This window comes from Salvelinus alpinus, chromosome 9 (assembly GCF_045679555.1).
Source record: "Salvelinus alpinus chromosome 9, SLU_Salpinus.1, whole genome shotgun sequence".
Taxonomy (NCBI): domain Eukaryota; kingdom Metazoa; phylum Chordata; class Actinopteri; order Salmoniformes; family Salmonidae; genus Salvelinus; species Salvelinus alpinus.
Window position 1 is genome coordinate 8283112 of NC_092094.1, and position 21176 is coordinate 8304287.

General features: G+C 48.4%; 1 protein-coding gene across 1 annotated transcript in view; it reads left to right on the forward strand.

The window, feature by feature from the left end:
* LOC139584235 (pleckstrin homology domain-containing family A member 5-like) overlaps positions 1-21176 on the forward strand; it is a gene marked incomplete in the record, with an annotated part of 263991 nt that overhangs the window by 214292 nt on the left and 28523 nt on the right. Inside the window, 11 exon segments of the mRNA XM_071415848.1 lie at positions 3761-4024; positions 4264-4522; positions 4773-4856; positions 8038-8160; positions 13912-13965; positions 14087-14098; positions 14418-14507; positions 18204-18266; positions 19082-19162; positions 19448-19597; positions 19695-19796. Coding sequence (XP_071271949.1) covers positions 3761-4024; positions 4264-4522; positions 4773-4856; positions 8038-8160; positions 13912-13965; positions 14087-14098; positions 14418-14507; positions 18204-18266; positions 19082-19162; positions 19448-19597; positions 19695-19796 — 1282 coding nt within the window.

The following is a 21176-nucleotide window of genomic DNA, read 5'->3' on the forward strand; positions in this document are numbered from 1 at the left end:
AGTTCAGCATGGAAAATGGGTCTATAACCGACTGTGTTACCCTCCAGGAAAATAATTCCACTGCCATCTGATGTCTGACTGTGATGTGGGCAGTCTGTTAGATCCCCCCCCCCCACTACCATCTGATGTCTGACTGTGATGTGGGCAGTCTGTTAGATTCCCCCCCCCCCCTCACTGCCATCTGATGCCTGACTGTGATGTGGGCAGTCTGTTAGATCCCCCCCCCCCACTGCCATCTGATGTCTGACTGTGATGTGGGCAGTCTGTTAGATCCCCCCCCCCCACTGCCATCTGATGTCTGACTGTGATGTGGGCAGTCTGTTAGATCTCCCCCCCCCCCCACTACCATCTGATGTCTGACTGTGATGTGGGCAGTCTGTTAGATCCCCCCCCCCCACTGCCATCTGATGTCTGACTGTGATGTGGGCAGTCTGTTAGATCCCCCCCCCCCACACTACCATCTGATGTCTGACTGTGATGTGGGCAGTCTGTTAGATCCCCCCCCCCCCCCCCCCACTGCCATCTGATGTCTGACTGTGACGTGGGCAGTCTGTTAGATCCCCCCCCCCCCCCCCCCACTACCATCTGATGTCTGACTGTGATGTGGGCAGTCTGTTAGATCCCCCCCCCCCCCCCACTGCCATCTGATGTCTGACTGTGATGTGGGCAGTCTGTTAGATCCCCCCCCCCCCCCCCCCACTGCCATTTGATGTCTGACTGTGATGTGGGCAGTCTGTTAGATCCCCCCCCCCCCCCACTGCCATCTGATGTCTGACTGTGACGTGGGCAGTCTGTTAGATCCCCCCCCCCCCCACTACCATCTGATGTCTGACTGTGATGTGGGCAGTCTGTTAGATCCCCCCCCCCACTGCCATCTGATGTCTGACTGTGATGTGGGCAGTCTGTTAGATCCCCCCCCCCACTGCCATCTGATGTCTGACTGTGATGTGGGCAGTCTGTTAGATTCCCCCCCCCCCCCTTGCATTTGATGTCTGACTGTGATGTGGGCAGTCTGTTAGATTAACCCCCCCCCCCCCCACTGCCATTTGATGTCTGACTGTGATGTGGGCAGTCTGTTAGATTCCCCCCCCCCCACCCCCCCCCCACTGCCATCTGATGTCTGACTGTGATGTGGGCAGTCTGTTAGATTAACCCCCCCCCCCCCCCCCTGCCATTTGATGTCTGACTGTGATGTGGGCAGTCTGTTAGATTCCCCCCCACCACTGCCATCTGATGTCTGACTGTGATGTGGGCAGTCTGTTAGATCCCCCCCCCACACCACTACCATCTGATGTCTGACTGTGATGTAGGCAGTCTGTTAGATCCCCCCCCACCACTGCCATCTGATGTCTGACTGTGATGTGGGCAGTCTGTTAGATTCCCCCCCCCCCACCACTGCCATCTGATGTCTGACTGTGATGTAGGCAGTCTGTTAGATCCCCCCCCCCACCACTGCCATCTGATGTCTGACTGTGATGTGGGCAGTCTGTTAGATACCCCCCCCCCCCCCACTGCCATTTGATGTCTGACTGTGATGTGGGCAGTCTGTTAGATCCCCCCCCCCCCCCCCCACTGCCATTTGATGTCTGACTGTGATGTGGGCAGTCTGTTAGATCCCCCCCCCCCCACTGCCATTTGATGTCTGACTGTGATGTGGGCAGTCTGTTAGATTAACCCCCCCCACCCCACTGCCATTTGATGTCTGACTGTGATGTGGGCAGTCTGTTAGATCCCCCCCCCCCCCACTGCCATTTGATGTCTGACTGTGATGTGGGCAGTCTGTTAGATTAACCCCCCCCACCCCACTGCCATTTGATGTCTGACTGTGATGTGGGCAGTCTGTTAGATCCCCCCCCCCCCACTGCCATTTGATGTCTGACTGTGATGTGGGCAGTCTGTTAGATCCCCCCCCCCACTGCCATCTGATGTCTGACTGTGATGTGGGCAGTCTGTTAGATTCCCCCCCCCCCCTTGCATTTGATGTCTGACTGTGATGTGGGCAGTCTGTTAGATTAACCCCCCCCCCCCCCCACTGCCATTTGATGTCTGACTGTGATGTGGGCAGTCTGTTAGATTCCCCCCCCCCCACCCCCCCCCCACTGCCATCTGATGTCTGACTGTGATGTGGGCAGTCTGTTAGATTAACCCCCCCCCCCCCCCTGCCATTTGATGTCTGACTGTGATGTGGGCAGTCTGTTAGATTCCCCCCCACCACTGCCATCTGATGTCTGACTGTGATGTGGGCAGTCTGTTAGATCCCCCCCCCACACCACTACCATCTGATGTCTGACTGTGATGTAGGCAGTCTGTTAGATCCCCCCCCACCACTGCCATCTGATGTCTGACTGTGATGTGGGCAGTCTGTTAGATTCCCCCCCCCCACCACTGCCATCTGATGTCTGACTGTGATGTAGGCAGTCTGTTAGATCCCCCCCCCCACCACTGCCATCTGATGTCTGACTGTGATGTGGGCAGTCTGTTAGATACCCCCCCCCCCCCCCACTGCCATTTGATGTCTGACTGTGATGTGGGCAGTCTGTTAGATCCCCCCCCCCCCCCCCACTGCCATTTGATGTCTGACTGTGATGTGGGCAGTCTGTTAGATCCCCCCCCCCCCACTGCCATTTGATGTCTGACTGTGATGTGGGCAGTCTGTTAGATTAACCCCCCCCCCCCCCCCACTGCCATTTGATGTCTGACTGTGATGTGGGCAGTCTGTTAGATCCCCCCCCCCCCCCCCACTGCCATTTGATGTCTGACTGTGATGTGGGCAGTCTGTTAGATCCCCCCCCCCCCCACTGCCATTTGATGTCTGACTGTGATGTGGGCAGTCTGTTAGATCCCCCCCCCCCCACTGCCATTTGATGTCTGACTGTGATGTGGGCAGTCTGTTAGATCCCCCCCCCCCCACTGCCATTTGATGTCTGACTGTGATGTGGGCAGTCTGTTAGATTAACCCCCCCCCCCCCCCCACTGCCATTTGATGTCTGACTGTGATGTGGGCAGTCTGTTAGATCCCCCCCCCCCCCCCCCACTGCCATTTGATGTCTGACTGTGATGTGGGCAGTCTGTTAGATCCCCCCCCCCCCCCCCCACTGCCATCTGATGTCTGACTGTGATGTGGGCAGTCTGTTAGATTAACCCCCCCCCCCCTGCCATTTGATGTCTGACTGTGATGTGGGCAGTCTGTTAGATCCCCCCCCCCCCCCCCACTGCCATCTGATGTCTGACTGTGATGTGGGCAGTCTGTTAGATTAACCCCCCCCCCCCCTGCCATTTGATGTCTGACTGTGATGTGGGCAGTCTGTTAGATTAACCCCCCCCCCCCCCTGCCATTTGATGTCTGACTGTGATGTGGGCAGTCTGTTAGATCCCCCCCCCCCCCCCCCTGCCATTTGATGTCTGACTGTGATGTGGGCAGTCTGTTAGATTAACCCCCCCCCCCCCTGCCATTTGATGTCTGACTGTGATGTGGGCAGTCTGTTAGATTAACCCCCCCCCCCCCCTGCCATTTGATGTCTGACTGTGATGTGGGCAGTCTGTTAGATTAACCCCCCCCACCAAGCTGGTTCCTAATGAGTTTGACAGAAACAGAGGGTGCAGAAGAACAACTCCTCATAATGCTTCCTCCAGCGTTTTTTCTCATCCTCTATACTCGTTGAAATTGACCTACAGCCCAAACCACTATTCTCTATTTCCTGTTTTTCTATGTTGTTTTGATCACATATTTCAACCTCTTTTGTTTCTCTCCGTCCTTCAGTATCATGTCATACCAGACACTGCCCAGGAACATGCCCAGCCACCGAGCCCCTCCAGCCATGCCCTACTACGGGGACCCGGGCTACCGTACCTTACCCAGGAACAGCATGGCTCGGCCGGACAGTATCTGCAGCATGTCCCCCTCCATGTATGACCAGGCCATGGGCCTGGGGCTGTCCTCTGCAGACAAGAGACGCTCCATGAGGGATGACACTATGTGGCAGCTGTATGAGTGGCAGCAGAGGCAGGCCTATACACCCACACGGTACGACTGTGTTCTATTTGGAAAGTGATCCATTATTTTTTTTTTACCATTTGTGGGATTTGATTTTGAAGTTTTGCTTTATCCCGCTTGGGATTGCCAGTTGGGGTGGAGTTTATACTTTTAAAAAGGTTTCTATTGGTCGATTGCAACACGCAAGCTTAATACATAGCTAAAGTATTTTGACAATATTTCAAGTCGTATTTAAACCCAGGTCTAACCATCTCCGTCCTCCTCACCAGGCCTATGTCGTCCACTCCCAGACCGTACGGGACCCTGCCCAGCCCCAAGACCATGATCAACCTGTCTGAACACCAGGGTCACCAGGGTCACCACTCCATCCCCCCCTCACCGTCCCATGGGTCCCTGTCTATGTACGGGGGCTACTCGCCCCTCCACTTCTCCTACAACCCCAGCTCCAGTAGGTCTGAGGTGGCCTTCCCTGTGTACCGGGGGGATGTTACTATAGACAGAAGACACAGGACTCCACATCTCAACCAGGTAGTCCAACATCCTCGTACATCCTCATGAAGACATTTTGTAGTGCCTTGTTTTCAGTGGTTGAGCATGACAAAATCAAGAATCAGACCCCCAAAGTGGGGTCTGTGGGCCAGAGGCTTCCAGAATGATCTTTTTTTTTGGCCCATGGCTCACTCTCTAGAAAGGAGTACAGGAACCTCTTGTTTTAATATGGCACACAAACACCTTCCTCAGCTTTCCCAACAGGATCATCTCTCTCTGTGTCCTACAGTATGCCTACCCGCCTGACAGGAGGTCCATGCCAGCAGGGATCCCTGTCCAGACCATCACTGCCCAGTCTCTGCAAGGAAAAACGGTTAGTTCACCTCTCTCTCTCTCCCCTCTCTCTCTCCCCTCCCCCTCTCTCTCTTTCCCCCTCTCTCTTTCCCCTCTCCCCCCTCGTCCGTGCTCTCTCTCCCCCTCTCCCCACCTCTCTCTCTCCTCTCTCCCCCCCTCTACTCCTTCCTTCCCCTGATCTGGCCTACTGTACCCTGCCCTTGGCCTCGATACACTGTCAGGTTCACTTCTGTTAAATCTAGGCTATTAATACCACTCTGGAATTTCAGTTAAAGACTGTTGACTTTTCCATTCTGGTCTAATAGGGCTAATTCCAAAGACAATACATGTTGTAATCACTCCCCTGTCTTTCTCTTCCAAGCAGAGAAGTGCTGTAGAGGCATGTTTAGACAGGACTGAGATCAGTGTTCCAACTGGTGTGGTTTAACTTGTGTTTACTCCTATTGCCTCTCTTAACACTTTCTCCATCAGCCCTGTTGTTCACAGCTCCCTGAGCCATAGCTGCGTGGTCTGTCATTTCTTTACACACGCTGTTTTGGGTACATGGTGACTTAGTGTGACACGGTGGATGTGTTACAGGGACCTTCCACTCAGCACCTACTCTGCTGGTGTGCAGTGTCCTCCTACTGTCTCCTGTCTGTCCTCCTACTGTCTCCTGTCTGTCCTCCTACTGTCTCCTGTCTGTCCTCCTACTGTCTCCTGTCTGTCCTCCTACTGTCTCCTGTCTGTCCTCCTACTGTCTCCTGTCTGTCCTCCTACTGTCTCCTGTCTGTCCTCCTACTGTCCCCTGTCTGTCCTCCTACTGTCTCCTGTCTGTCCTCCTACTGTCTCCTGTCTGTCCTCCTACTGTCTCCTGTCTGTCCTCCTACTGTCTCCTGCCTATACTGTGGTCCTAACCTGTCCTCCTGTCTGTCCTCGTACTGTCTCCTGTCTATACTGTGGTCCTAACCTGTCCTCCTGTCTGTCATCCTACTGTCTCCTGTCTGTCCTCCTCCTGTCTCCTGCCTATACTGTGGTCCTAACCTGTCCTCCTGTCTGTCCTCCTACTGTCTCCTGTCTGTCCTCCTACTGTCTCCTGTCTGTCCTCCTACTGTCTCCTGGCTGTCCTCCTACTGTCTCCTGTCTGTCCTCCTACTGTCTCCTGTCTGTCCTCCTACTGTCTCCTACTGTCTCCTGTCTGTCCTCCTACTGTCCTCCTGTCTTTCCTTCTACTGTCCTCCTGTCTGTCCTCCTACTGTCTCCTGTCTGTCCTCCTACTGTCTCCTGTCTGTCCTCCTACTGTCTCCTGTCTGTCCTCCTACTGTCTCCTGTCTGTCCTCCTACTGTCTCCTGTCTGTCCTCCTCCTGTCTCCTGTCTGTCCTCCTACTGTCTCCTGTCTGTCCTCCTACTGTCTCCTGTCTGTCCTCCTACTGTCTCCTGTCTGTCCTCCTACTGTCTCCTGTCTGTCCTCCTACTGTCCTCCTGTCTGTCCTCCTACTGTCTCCTGCCTATACTGTGGTCCTAACCTGTCCTCCTGTCTGTCCTCGTACTGTCTCCTGTCTATACTGTGGTCCTAACCTGTCCTCCTGTCTGTCCTCCTACTGTCTCCTGTCTATACTGTGGTCCTAACCTACTGTCTATCCTCCTACTGTCTCCTGTCTATACTGTGGTCCTAACCGGTCCTCCTGTCTGTCCTCCTACTGTCTCCTGTCTATACTGTGGTCCTAACCTGTCCTCCTGTCTGTCCTCCTACTGTCTCCTGTCTATACTGCTGTCCTAACCTGTCCTCCTGTCTGTCCTCCTACTGTCTCCTGTCTATACTGTGGTCCTAACCTACTGTCTATCCTCCTACTGTCTCCTGTCTATACTGTGGTCCTAACCTGTCCTCCTGTCTGTCCTCCTACTGTCTCCTGTCTATACTGTGGTCCTAACCTGTCCTCCTGTCTATCCTCCTCCTGTCTCCTGTCTATACTGTGGTCCTAACCGGTCCTCCTGTCTGTCCTCCTACTGTCTCCTGTCTATACTGTGGTCCTAACCTGTCCTCCTGTCTGTCCTCCTACTGTCTCCTGTCTATACTGCTGTCCTAACCTGTCCTCCTGTCTGTCCTCCTACTGTCTCCTGTCTATACTGTGGTCCTAACCTACTGTCTATCCTCCTACTGTCTCCTGTCTATACTGCTGTCCTAACCTGTCCTCCTGTCTATCCTCCTACTGTCTCCTGTCTATACTGTGGTCCTAACCTGTCCTCCTGTCTATCCTCCTCCTGTCTCCTGTCTATACTGTGGTCCTAACCTACTGTCTATCCTCCTACTGTCTCCTGTCTATACTGTGGTCCTAACCTACTGTCTATCCTCCTCCTGTCTCCTGTCTATACTGTGGTCCTAACCTGTCCTCCTGTCTGTCCTCCTGCTGTCTCCTGTCTATACTGTGGTCCTAACCTACTGTCTATCCTCCTACTGTCTCCTGTCTATACTGTGGTCCTAACCTGTCCTCCTACTGTCTCCTGTCTATACTGTGGTCCTAACCTGTCCTCCTACTGTCTCCTGTCTATACTGTGGTCCTAACCTGTCCTCCTGTCTATCCTCCTCCTGTCTCCTGTCTATACTGTGGTCCTAACCTGTCCTCCTACTGTCTCCTGTCTATACTGTGGTCCTAACCTGTCCTCCTGTCTATCCTCCTCCTGTCTCCTGTCTATACTGTGGTCCTAACCTGTCCTCCTACTGTCTCCTGTCTATACTGTGGTCCTAACCTGTCCTCCTGTCTATCCTCCTACTGTCTCCTGTCTATACTGTGGTCCTAACCTGTCCTCCTACTGTCTCCTGTCTATACTGTGGTCCTAACCTGTCCTCCTACTGTCTCCTGTCTATACTGTGGTCCTAACCTGTCCTCCTGTCTATCCTCCTACTGTGTGTCTGTCGTGTTTCTCTGACCTGTTCCCGTCTCCTTCGGTCCCGACTTCTTCTCCCTCTGCCTTCTCTATACCCCCTTCCTCTCTTCCGTTGTGTCCCTTTGTCCCATGCTCTCCTGACCCCTGACCTATCCTTCCTCTCCTCTGCTCCTTGTTGCCCCCCCTGCCCCCTTTACCTGTCATCTTGCCCTGGTCCTGCCTGGCTGTGTCTCCTGTCCCTCTGAGTTCTCCTCCTCTCTTCTTCTCTCTGCTTACACCTGTCCTCCTCTCTCCTCCTCTTTGGTTGTCCCTCTGCCCCTCCTTCCCCCTGCAGCCTGAGGAGCTAACCTTGCTGCTGATAAAGCTTCGTCGGGAGCAGGCCGACCTAAACAGCGTCCGGGAGCACACTGTAGCACAGCTTATGCAACTAAACCTCGATGGTGGCCACAACCCAAAGGTCAGGGCCACTGAGGTCGCTGCTGTGTCTTGTCGTCTAGTCGTGTGCCATGCCTCCGTCTTCAACTCTCCATCCACTTGCGTCATTCATAAAACATTTTTTTTGGGGGGGGGGTCATTTCTCTGTTTGAACTGTTAACCCTTGAATCATTGTTGCTGACATATTCGGTGATGACTTTGTTGTTTATTGTAGTAGTGTAGGACAGAGACACACAGTGGATGTACTAGCTTACTTCCTAAAAAGAAAGTGAACAGATGTTGCTCCGGAAAATGAGAAACTCCCAACTCCTTGGTGATCTTAATGTGTGGGACAGCTAAGCAGGCTTAACTGGCTGGGTCATTGTAGATGTCAGACAAGGATTTGAGTGATGTAGGGCACACACACTTCAAATGGGAAATGGTTTGTAAGTGTTGAAGGCTTTAATAGAAACACTCCCGCATGAATAATGTTAAAACTCGATGATGTTTTCTGTCCTCCATCTACGCTACAGTTCTGCTACCTGACCCGAGCCCGGGTTAGGACCGGGTAGGGCCTGTTGTCTCATCAATAACTAGGGTACGGTAGGGTCTGTTGTCTCATCAATAACTAGGGTACGGTAGGGTCTGTTGTCATCAATAACTAGGGTACGGTAGGGCCTGTAGTCTCATCAATAACTAGGGTACGGTAGGGTCTGTTGTCTCATCAATAACTAGGGTACGGTAGGGCCTGTTGTCTCATCAATAACTAGGGTACGGTAGGGCCTGTTGACATCAATAACTAGGGTACGGTAGGGTCTGTTGTCTCATCAATAACTAGGGTACGGTAGGGTCTGTTGTCATCAATAACTAGGGTACGGTAGGGTCTGTTGTCATCAATAACTAGGGTACGGTAGGGTCTGTTGTCATCAATAACTAGGGTACGGTAGGGTCTGTTGTCATCAATAACTAGGGTACGGTAGGGTCTGTTGTCTCATCAATAACTAGGGTACGGTAGGGTCTGTTGTCTCATCAATAACTAGGGTACGGTAGGATCTGTTGTCTCATCAATAACTAGGGTACGGTAGGGTCTGTTGTCATCAATAACTAGGGTACGGTAGGGTCTGTTGTCATCAATAACTAGGGTACGGTAGGATCTGTTGTCTCATCAATAACTAGGGTACGGTAGGGTCTGTTGTCTCATCAATAACTAGGGTACGGTAGGGCCTGTTGTCTCATCAATAACTAGGGTACGGTAGGGTCTGTTGTCATCAATAACTAGGGTACGGTAGGATCTGTTGTCTCATCAATAACTAGGGTACGGTAGAGCCTGTTGTCTCATCAATAACTAGGGTACGGTAGGGTCTGTTGTCATCAATAACTAGGGTACGGTAGGGCCTGTTGTCTCATCAATAACTAGGGTACGGTAGGGCCTGTAGTCTCATCAATAACTAGGGTACGGTAGGGTCTGTTGTCATCAATAACTAGGGTACGGTAGGGTCTGTTGTCATCAATAACTAGGGTACGGTAGGGTCTGTTGTCATCAATAACTAGGGTACGGTAGGGTCTGTTGTCATCAATAACTAGGGTACGGTAGGGTCTGTTGTCATCAATAACTAGGGTACGGTAGGGCCTGTTTTCATCAATAACTAGGGTACGGTAGGGCCTGTTTTCATCAATAACTAGGGTACGGTAGGATCTGTTGTCTCATCAATAACTAGGGTACGGTAGGATCTGTTGTCTCATCAATAACTAGGGTACGGTAGGGCCTGTTTTCATCAATAACTAGGGTACGGTAGGGTCTGTTGTCATCAATAACTAGGGTACGGTAGGGTCTGTTGTCTCATCAATAACTAGGGTACGGTAGGGCCTGTTGTCATCAATAACTAGGGTACGGTAGGGTCTGTTGTCTCATCAATAACTAGGGTACGGTAGGGCCTGTTTTCATCAATAACTAGGGTACGGTAGGGTCTGTTGTCATCAATAACTAGGGTACGGTAGGGTCTGTTGTCTCATCAATAACTAGGGTACGGTAGGGCCTGTTGTCATCAATAACTAGGGTACGGTAGGGTCTGTTGTCTCATCAATAACTAGGGTACGGTAGGGCCTGTTTTCATCAATAACTAGGGTACGGTAGGGTCTGTTGTCATCAATAACTAGGGTACGGTAGGGTCTGTTGTCTCATCAATAACTAGGGTACGGTAGGGTCTGTTGTCTCATCAATAACTAGGGTACGGTAGGGCCTGTTGTCATCAATAACTAGGGTACGGTAGGGCCTGTTGTCTCATCAATAACTAGGGTACGGTAGGGTCTGTTGTCATCAATAACTAGGGTACGGTAGGGTCTGTTGTCATCAATAACTAGGGTACGGTAGGGTCTGTTGTCATCAATAACTAGGGTACGGTAGGGTCTGTTGTCATCAATAACTAGGGTCCGGTAGGGTCTGTTGTCATCAATAACTAGGGTACGGTAGGACCTGTTGTCATCAATAACTAGGGTACGGTAGGGTCTGTTGTCTCATCAATAACTAGGGTACGGTAGGATCTGTTGTCTCATCAATAACTAGGGTACGGTAGGGTCTGTTGTCATCAATAACTAGGGTACGGTAGGATCTGTTGTCTCATCAATAACTAGGGTACGGTAGGGTCTGTTGTCTCATCAATAACTAGGGTACGGTAGGGTCTGTTGTCTCATCAATAACTAGGGTACGGTAGGATCTGTTGTCTCATCAATAACTAGGGTACGGTAGGATCTGTTGTCTCATCAATAACTAGGGTACGGTAGGGTCTGTTGTCTCATCAATAACTAGGGTACGGTAGGATCTGTTGTCTCATCAATAACTAGGGTACGGTAGGGCCTGTTGTCATCAATAACTAGGGTACGGTAGGGCCTGTTGTCATCAATAACTAGGGTACGGTAGGACCTGTTGTCTCATCAATAACTAGGGTACGGTAGGGCCTGTTGTCATCAATAACTAGGGTACGGTAGGGCCTGTTGTCATCAATAACTAGGGTACGGTAGGGCCTGTTGTCATCAATAACTAGGGTACGGTAGGGCCTGTTGTCATCAATAACTAGGGTACGGTAGGGTCTGTTGTCATCAATAACTAGGGTACGGTAGGACCTGTTGTCATCAATAACTAGGGTACGGTAGGGTCTGTTGTCTCATCAATAACTAGGGTACGGTAGGATCTGTTGTCTCATCAATAACTAGGGTACGGTAGGGTCTGTTGTCATCAATAACTAGGGTACGGTAGGATCTGTTGTCTCATCAATAACTAGGGTACGGTAGGGTCTGTTGTCTCATCAATAACTAGGGTACGGTAGGGTCTGTTGTCTCATCAATAACTAGGGTACGGTAGGATCTGTTGTCTCATCAATAACTAGGGTACGGTAGGATCTGTTGTCTCATCAATAACTAGGGTACGGTAGGGTCTGTTGTCTCATCAATAACTAGGGTACGGTAGGATCTGTTGTCTCATCAATAACTAGGGTACGGTAGGGCCTGTTGTCATCAATAACTAGGGTACGGTAGGGCCTGTTGTCATCAATAACTAGGGTACGGTAGGACCTGTTGTCTCATCAATAACTAGGGTACGGTAGGGCCTGTTGTCATCAATAACTAGGGTACGGTAGGGCCTGTTGTCATCAATAACTAGGGTACGGTAGGGCCTGTTGTCATCAATAACTAGGGTACGGTAGGGCCTGTTGTCATCAATAACTAGGGTACGGTAGGGTCTGTTGTCATCAATAACTAGGGTACGGTAGGGCCTGTTGTCATCAATAACTAGGGTACGGTAGGGCCTGTTGTCATCAATAACTAGGGTACGGTAGGGCCTGTTGTCATCAATAACTAGGGTAACATTTTGAAGCTGAGCTATTTGCTCTGCTGCTGCTGCAGTACAGTCATATCTGACTAAGATCATAACATGGTGTCAGAAGTGCTTCAACCTAAAGATATAACGCGGGAGAGATTATTTCACAGAAAATAATCGTGTTGAGTTGTCTGAGTTTAGGGTGATGACAAGTAGCTAACTGCTAACTGCTCTCCTGTCTCTTCATTGAGCGGAGCAGCCCAAGCTGAGCCGTTGCTATGGATACTCACAGATCCAGAGCTGCCATGAGCAGAGCGCATGCAGAGCGAGCTAGGCACAGGGAGCCAGTGACAGACAGAGAGGATCAGCTAATGGATTTACTAAGGGAGGAAGTTATTTCTGGTTTCGGGCAGGGCCTTACATTTGACAGAAGCATTTGGGCCTGGGTAGGGTAGGGCCTAAGCGTTGTGGGCATGGGTAGGGCTCGGGTGTAAAGTTCATGCCCGTGCAGGGCTCTGTTCTACGCCCATTCCCCTTCTCATCTCCAACAGTTTGTCCTTGTATCCATCTATCTATAATTTACCTATTTACCTTACATTGTCTTGTCCTGACTGTCTCGCTGTCTGCCTGTCTCCCTCTCTGCCTGTCTCCCTCTCTGCCGGTCTCCCTGTCTCTGCCTGTCTCCCTCTCTGCCGGTCTCCCTGTCTCCCTCTCTGCCTGTCTCGCTCTCTGCCTGTCTCGCTCTCTGCCTGTCTCCCTCTCTGCCTGTCTCCCTCTCTGCCTGTCTCGCTGTCTCCCTCTCTGCCTGTCTCGATGTCTGCCTGTCTTTCTCTTTCTGCCTGTCTTCCTCTCTGCCTTACTCTCTCTGCCTCTCTCTCTGCCCATCTTTCTTTTTTTCCTGTCTCTCTTTTTGCCTGTCTCTCTTTCTGCCTATCTCTGTTTTTGCATGTCTCTCTTTCTGTCTGTCTGCCTGTTTCTAATGCCTAACTGTCCTTTACCTCGATCACTCTCCTTTTCTCTCTCTCCTCTCCTCTTCTCTCTTTCCTCTCCTCTTCTCTTTTCTCCTCTTCTCTCTTTCCTCTCCTCTTCTCTTCTCTGCTCTTCTCTCTTTCCTCTCGTCTTCTCTCTCCTCTTCTCTCTTTCCTCTCCTCTTGTCTCTCTCCTCTTCTCTCTTTCCACTTATGTTCTCTCTCTCTCCTCTTCTCTTTCCTCTCCTCTTCTCTCCTCTTCTCTCTTTCCTCTCGTCTTTTCTCCTCTTCTCTCCTCTTCTCTCTTTCCACTTTTGTTATTTCTCTCTTTCCTCTTCTCTCTTTCCTCACATCTTCTCTCTCCTCTTCTCTCTCCTCTTCTCTCTTTCCTTTCCTCTTCTCGCTCTCCTCTTCTCTCCTCTCTTCCCTCCTCTTCTCTCTTTCCTCTCTTCTCCTCTTCTCTCTTTCCTTTCCTCTTCTCGCTCTCCTCTTCTCTCCTCTCTTCCCTCCTCTTCTCTCTTTCCTCTCTTCTCCTCTTCTCTCTTTCCTCCTCTCCTCTCATCTCTTCCCTACTCTTGTCTCTTTCCTCACATCTTCTCTCTCTCCTCTTCTCTTTTCCCTCCTCTCCTCTTCTATCTAATGTGACCTACTTGTGTGTATGTACTGACATGTATGTGGAACTGATCGATACACACACTACATGTTCATGTTTTTATATGTACTGGATGTAAATTGTAAAGTCTGTAATGTCTTTTTCGTTATGTGTCGGAACCCAGTAAGACTAGCTGTCGCCATTGGCGTCTGCGAATGGGGATCCTAATCAAATCAAAATCCTCTTCTCTCATTCCTCTCATTTCTCTCATTCCTTTCTCTTCTCTCATTCCTTTCTCTTCTCTCTTTCCTTTCTCTTCTCTCATTCCTTTCTCTTCTCTCATTCCTTTCTCTTCTCTCATTCCTTTCTCTTCTCTCATTCCTCTCTCGTCTCTCTTTCCTCTGAACTGCTGACCGACGCTAGAACGACATTCTGTCTCATCATCTCCAAAGAAACCTCATGTATCTGGACAACCAGGTGGGGTAACGCCCTCTTTTACTATTGGACTGATCTATCTGCCACGTTTCAGACTTGCTGTCTGTTTTTCTGGATGTTTATGCCTGTCTAATAGTTCTGATTTTTCCTCGCTGCGTTCAAGATGTCGTCTCATGTAGGTTCACTTTTGAAAATGTTTTGAAGTTTGAAAGTATGCAGTGAAAACCAGCCTGTGTGTGTGTGTGTCTTTGGGGGGATTTCCCATGTCGTGTGACATTTTGGAATACAGTGTGTTTGTAATCTATTATCTATTAGTTTCTATTCATTTTGTCATATTTGTGTGTGTGTGTGTGTGTGTGTGGTCTGTCATATAGAGACAAGCAGAACTAGCAGCATCGTTGTCAGTCAGTGAGTGTTGCTCTGCTCTAATCTGACTTCCCGTATTGCTCCTCCTCCTCCTCCTCCTCCTCCTCTCCTCCACACTGAACTACCAGGTGAAGGAAAATCAGCCTTTAATCATGACGATTCACACGTTGATAGAGAACTCAGCCCCCAGGCCTCAGCTGTACCAGCACCACGTCAGAGTAAGGTCTTGGCCGGCCAACGCTGCCGGCTAAATGCTGTTTTCTTTCATCGCCGTCCACTTCAGTTGTTTTGTTGGTCCGTCTTGCAACCTGCAAGTCCCTCATGGTCGTTCACAATACCTCTTTCCTTGTAGCGTTTGTGTTACTGTTAATGTAGCACTTGTTATTCATTCAGCTTTTACTTTACTGTCTCCTCTATTGGTTGGAAAGTCATACCACCAATGTAGGCATGGCTTATATACAGTAGTACTGTATGATGTGTACTGTGTGTTTCAATGTCTGATTAAACCCCTCCTCACTGTCGTGTGTGTGTGTGTGTGTGTGTGTGTGTGTGTGTGTGTGTGTGTGTGTGTGTGTGTGTGTGTGTGTGTGTGTGTGTGTGTGTGTGTGTGTGTGTGTGTGTGTGTGTATTTCCTTACTCTCTGCTACAAGTTACAGCGACTTGGATGTTGGGACGTTGTTATAGCCTATTAATAAGTAGAGGACGTTTCTAACCTGACTTGTAGTTAGTACTGTAGTCTTGTGTTTTTGAAGTAAGGGTCCTTAAAGGGGAGAGTGTGTCTGTGAATTCAGGAACACTCGTGCAACATTCCTTTTTTGATTTGCTACCCTCTTTAAGTACTGACCGACATGGCTAGCTAGGGGACTGTAATTGGTGTAACAAAGTGTTGTTGCCAGTGTTGTCCCTGCTGGGGGAAGCTAATTGGTGTGACACAGTGTTGTGTTGCCCGGGGGACTATATTTAGTGTGACACCGCATTGTGTTTTCCCGGGGACTGTAATTGGTGTGACACAGTAATGTGTTGCCCGGGGACTGTAGTTAGTGTGACACAGTAATGTGTTGCCCGGGGACTGTAATTGGTGTGACACAGCTTTATGTTGCCAGTGTTATAGGCCAACAGCACAGCTGTGTTTCCACCAGTCTCTTTATGGGAAGTGAGAATGTTCCCACTTTAAAAATGAAGTATCTGAAATCACTAAGTCATTGTGGTTCTGTTCTGATATCATGAACTGAGATATCTAGGACTGATACCATTTGTCATTTTAGACCTCACCTTACTTGCTCCCTCGACAGTGTAAGGTGGCCTATGCATTCATGCTGTTTTGGTTTTTGGTGTGACGGATTGTATGATGGTTCGACGTGTGGTGTGTGACATCTCTTCTCTGCCACTTTTGTGACCACCTCAGAAGGTGTAAAAGTGCTGCTGTCTCCCTCTGTCCCCATATGTTGTTGTCATGTCAACACGGCGACTGCTTCATCTCCACCACACCTGACTGTCAGAGACATGACTTCTCCCTTCTCAGGGTAAAACACACCTGTGATTTACAGGAAGCTCCGTGTGGAATGTCACCAACCTACCACCTGGTCCACGTGATTTCTCTGTGCTGTTTTGCTGTCAGAGAACGGTGTGTGTGGAAAAGAGAGGGAGACAGGTTGCTGTTCTTCTGGACTGACTAATATGTTCATATATTCTGCAAGGAAGGCCCTTACGTTTTCTTTGGGGGGAAAAAGTACGTAATGGAATCCAAAGCAGTTGAAATGATTTAGAATTATATTGAGTACAATGCATTATGGGTTGTGAAGTTTATGTGGTAGTATTGACACTAATTAGCAGAGGGACAGGACACCTCTCTCTCTCTCTTTCCTTTTACTGCCCTTGTTATTTAGTCCAAACTCAGGATGAGACTCTTCACTCTACTAGGAGCTAAAAGGAAAGGGAAAAAGTCAAGCAATCCTGTTTATAAAAACACTGGGGCCTGAACCACAGATACTAGACAAACACTGGGGCCTGAACCACAGATACTAGACAAACACTGGGGTCTGGACCACAGATACTAGATAAACACTGGGGCCTGGATCACAGATACTAGATAAACACTGGGGCCTGGATCACAGATACTAGATAAACACTGGGGCCTGGATCACAGATACTAGATAAACACTGGGGCCTGGATCACAGATACTAGACAAACACTGGGGCCTGGACCACAGATACTAGACAAACACTGGGGCCTGGACCACAGATACTAGACAAACACTGGGGCCTGGACCACAGATACTAGACAAACACTGGGGCCTGGATCACAGATACTAGACAAACACTGGGGCCTGGATCACAGATATTAGACAAACACTGGGGCCTGGACCACAGATACTAGACAAACACTGGGGCCTGGACCACAGATACTAGACAAACACTGGGGCCTGGACCACAGATACTAGACAAACACTGGGGCCTGGATCACAGATACTAGACAAACACTGGGGCCTGGATCACAGATATTAGACAAACACTGGGGCCTGGACCACAGATACTAGACAAACACTGGGGCCTGGACCACAGATACTAGACAAACACTGGGGCCTGGATCACAGACACTAGATAAACACTGGGGCCTGGACCACAGACAGTGGCGTCCTGAATTTATCGACAAAGATGAGCAGTAATGACTGTATAAAATAAATATTTCCAAGTCTGAGCTATATTGTATGGAGAGAGAAAAGGGAAATTACATGACTTTATACTACTAATACAATAGCTCAGAGAAAGAGATTTTCTACTAACATTTTTATCTCAAAAAAGTACAGGTCAAAATTATTGACACCCCTAAAGATTTTTTTGAATAAAGTAGTCAAAAGTTTACTATTTGGTTCCTTATTCCTGGCACGCAATGACTACATAAAACGTGTGACTCTACAAACTTGTTGATTGCATCAGTTGTTTGTTTTGGTTGTGTTTCGTATTATTTTGTGCCCAATAGAAATTAATGTTAAATAATGTATTGAGTCATTTTGGTATCTCTTTTTATTTGTTAATAAGAATGTTTTTAAACACGTCTACGGTCCAATGACAAACCGCTGGCACCCGTTCAATTTTATAAACTTTATTTATCCACACGGTGCTATTATTACTGGCAGACATAAGATACCAATTGAAATACAATAATGTACTTATGCTGAACAAAAATATAAATGCAACATGCAACAATTTCAAAGATTTTTGTATTTTTTGGTTTTATTTAACTAGACAGTTCAGTTCATATAAATAAATCAGTCACTTGAAAGAAGCTGGATGTAGAGGTTACACGGGATCTGCGGTTGTGAGGCCGGTTGGACGTACTGCCAAATTCTCTAAAACGCCGTTGGAGGCAGCTTATGGTAGAGAAATTAACATGAAATTCTCTGGCAACAGCTCTGGTGGACATTCCTGCAGTCAGCATGCCAATTGCACACCCTCCCAAACTTGAGACATCTGTGGCATTGTGTTGTGTCACAAAACTGCACATTTTAATGTGGCCTTTTATTGTCCCCCAGCACAAGGTGCACCTGTGTAATGATTATGCCGTTTAATCAGCTTCTTGATATGCTACACCTGTCAGGTGGATGGATTATCTTGGCGAAGGAGAAATGCTCACTAACAGGGATGTAAACACATTTGGAAGATGTGTTTTTTGTTGTGCATTATGGAACATTTCTGGGATTTATTTTATTTCAGCTCATTAAACATGAGACCAACACTTTACATATTGCGTTTTATTTTTGTGTTCAGTGTTGTAATACAAGCACTACAGGTGCAGTAGTCCGTACAGGACAGTAACAGAGCATTGTCATGAAGCTGCATTAGATCTGATTCTACCTATAGGCTATGTGTCTGTTTGTGTCTTTATGTCCGTCTAACAACTGTCCTTCCTACAGATGAGCCCAGAGGACTACAGGGAACACGCCTACATGTGCAGCCCGGAGGACGTTGACATTGATGTAAGTTCAACACGTCCTGACCCAACATACTACTGCTGTACTGCTACAGACCTGGTACAGCGTTTTATATAGTTCACTGTGTTCCTACCTTCCCCCTGTGGTGTTATCTCTAGAAGGATAACCTGTGTTGTTATCTCTAGAAGGATAACCTGTGTTGTTATCTCTAGAAGGATAACCTGTGTTGTTATCTCTAGAAGGATAACCTGTGTTGTTATCTCTAGAAGGATAACCTGGGCTATCTGATCTCTAGAAGGATAACCTGGGTTATCTGATCTCTAGAAGGATAACCTGGGTTATCTGATCTCTAGAATGATAACCTGGGTAATCTGATCTCTAGAAAGATAACCTGTGTTGTCTCTAGGAAGATAACCTGGATTATCTGATCTCTAGAAAGATAACCTCGGTTGTCTCTAGAATGATAACCTGGGCTATCTGATCTCTAGAAAGATAACCTGGGCTATCTGATCTCTAGAAAGATAACCTGGGCTATCTGATCTCTAGAAGGATAACCTGTGCTATCTGATCTCTAGAAGGATAACCTGGGCTATCTGATCTCTAGAAAGATAACCTGGGCTATCTGATCTCTAGAAAGATAACCTGGGCTATCTGATCTCTAGAAGGATAACCTGGGCTATCTGATCTCTAGAAGGATAACCTGGGCTATCTGATCTCTAGAAGGATAACCTGGGCTATCTGATCTCTAGAAGGATAACCTGGGCTATCTGATCTCTAGAAGGATAACCTGGGCTATCTGATCTCTAGAAAGATAACCTGTGCTATCTGATCTAATGACCCATAATTATGTTTCTCCTCAGGCCAAGCTGAGCAGGTTGTGTGAACAGGACAAGGTAGTGAGGATACGCGAGGACAAGCTCCAGCAGCTACACAGAGAGAAGGTAATGGATCTGTCTACGGTGCACCATGTTGTTGTCTGGCAGTCTCTATTCACCACATACTGCATTCAACACAACACGTGGGCCCAATATGTAGTAAAACTTTGGCTACTTGGCGATTTTTGTCAACATGTCATGACACCTATCGTAAGTGTTGGAAAATGACATGGACAATTACACTGCCTTGACACTTGACATCCAGAGATACAAGATGTCATGTTTATAATGACACTGTGTTCCAGTGCTGAAGGGAACTTTTCCAATATGTAACGGTGGTCCCGTCTACAGCACACCCTGGAGACGGCCCTGCTGTCGGCCAGTCAGGAGATAGAGATGAGTGCTGATAACCCAGCAGCCGTACACAGTGTTATCCAGCAGAGAGACGTGCTGCAAAGTGGCCTGCTCAGCACCTGTAGAGAACTGTCACGAGTCAACACTGTGAGTTAATACGTATATCCACTCCTACACGCAGATACAAACACACTGAAATCTTACCAGAGAGGAGAGTTTAGTGAACTCTCTTCCCCTACCCCAGGAGTTGGAGCGGTCGTGGAGGGAGTATGAGAAGCTGGAGGGAGACGTCTCATTGGCCAAGAACAACCTGCTGGAGCAGCTCGAGGTCCTGGGGAGCCCTCAGGTAAACCACAACAACCCCCACCTTACTCTGCCTTACTCTGTTGGGAGTATGTAGTTGATGAAGAATAGGGGTCCCAGCACCGAGCCCTGGGGAACACCCTGTGTGACTTTGTTAGTGTCAGACGTGTAGCCATCGAGAAATAGTAAGGGTTTCCTGTTCAGTGAGGTCATTTTACCCCCATCCATCCATCCATTCATCCATCCATCTATTCATCCATCTATTCATCCATCCATCCATCTATTCATCCATCTATTCATCCATCTATCCATCCATCTATTCATCCATCCATCCATTCATTCATCCATCTATTCATCCATTCATCTATCCATCCATTCATCCATCTATCCATCCATCCATCCATCTATTCATCCATCCATCTATTCATCCATCCATCTATTCATCTATGCATTCATTCATCCATCCATCTATTCATCCATCCATCCATCCATCTATTCATCCATCCATCATCCATCCATCCATCCATCCATCCATCCATTCATCCATCCATTCATCCATCCATCCATCCATCCATCCATCCAGCTGATGGATTTGTAATAACATCAGTGGGGAAATAGAGCTGTAAGGCACCCAGGTGATTGATAACCACATTGTGAGAAGGGCAGCTTCTAATCACATCTGAGGGATGTGTGTTTTCTCTCCCACCCATCTCTCTCGTTCTCTCTTTTATATTACTCTTGTTACTCTTATTACTCTTACTCTCTGCCTCTCTGTCTCTATCTCTCTCTGCCTCTCTGTCTGTATCTCTGTCTCTCTCTTACTCTCTCTCTCTCTCTCTGTCTCTCTGCCTCTCTCTCTCTCTTACTCTCTCTCTCTCTCTCAATTTCAAATTCAAATTCAAGCTGCTTTATTGGCATGAAAAACATTGTGTCAATATTGCCAAAGCAACAATGTATACAATATACATTGTAATACAATTATAAACAATGACAAATAATAATATAGAATGGCAGTAAATAATAATACAAAATTAAATATAAAAATAGTAACAATAAAATGGTAACAGTCAATAGTCTCTCTCTCTCTCTCTCTCTCTCTCTCTCTCTCTCTCTCTCTCTCTCTCTCTCTCTCTCTCTCTCTCTCTCTCTCTCTCTTTCTTTCTCTCTCTCTCTCTCTCTCTCTCTCTCTCTCTCTCTCTCTCTCTCTCTCTCTCTCTCTCTCTCTCTCTCTCTCTTTCTTTCTCTCTCTCTCTCTCTCTCTCTCTGCCTCTCTCTCTCTCTCTCTCTCTCTCTCTCTCTCTCTCTCTCTCTCTCTCTCTCTCTCTCTCTCTCTCTCTCTCTCTCTCTCTCTCTCTCTCTGCCTCTCTCTCTCTCTCTCTCTCTCTCTCTCTCTCTCTGCCTCTCTCTCTCTCTCCTTTCTCTG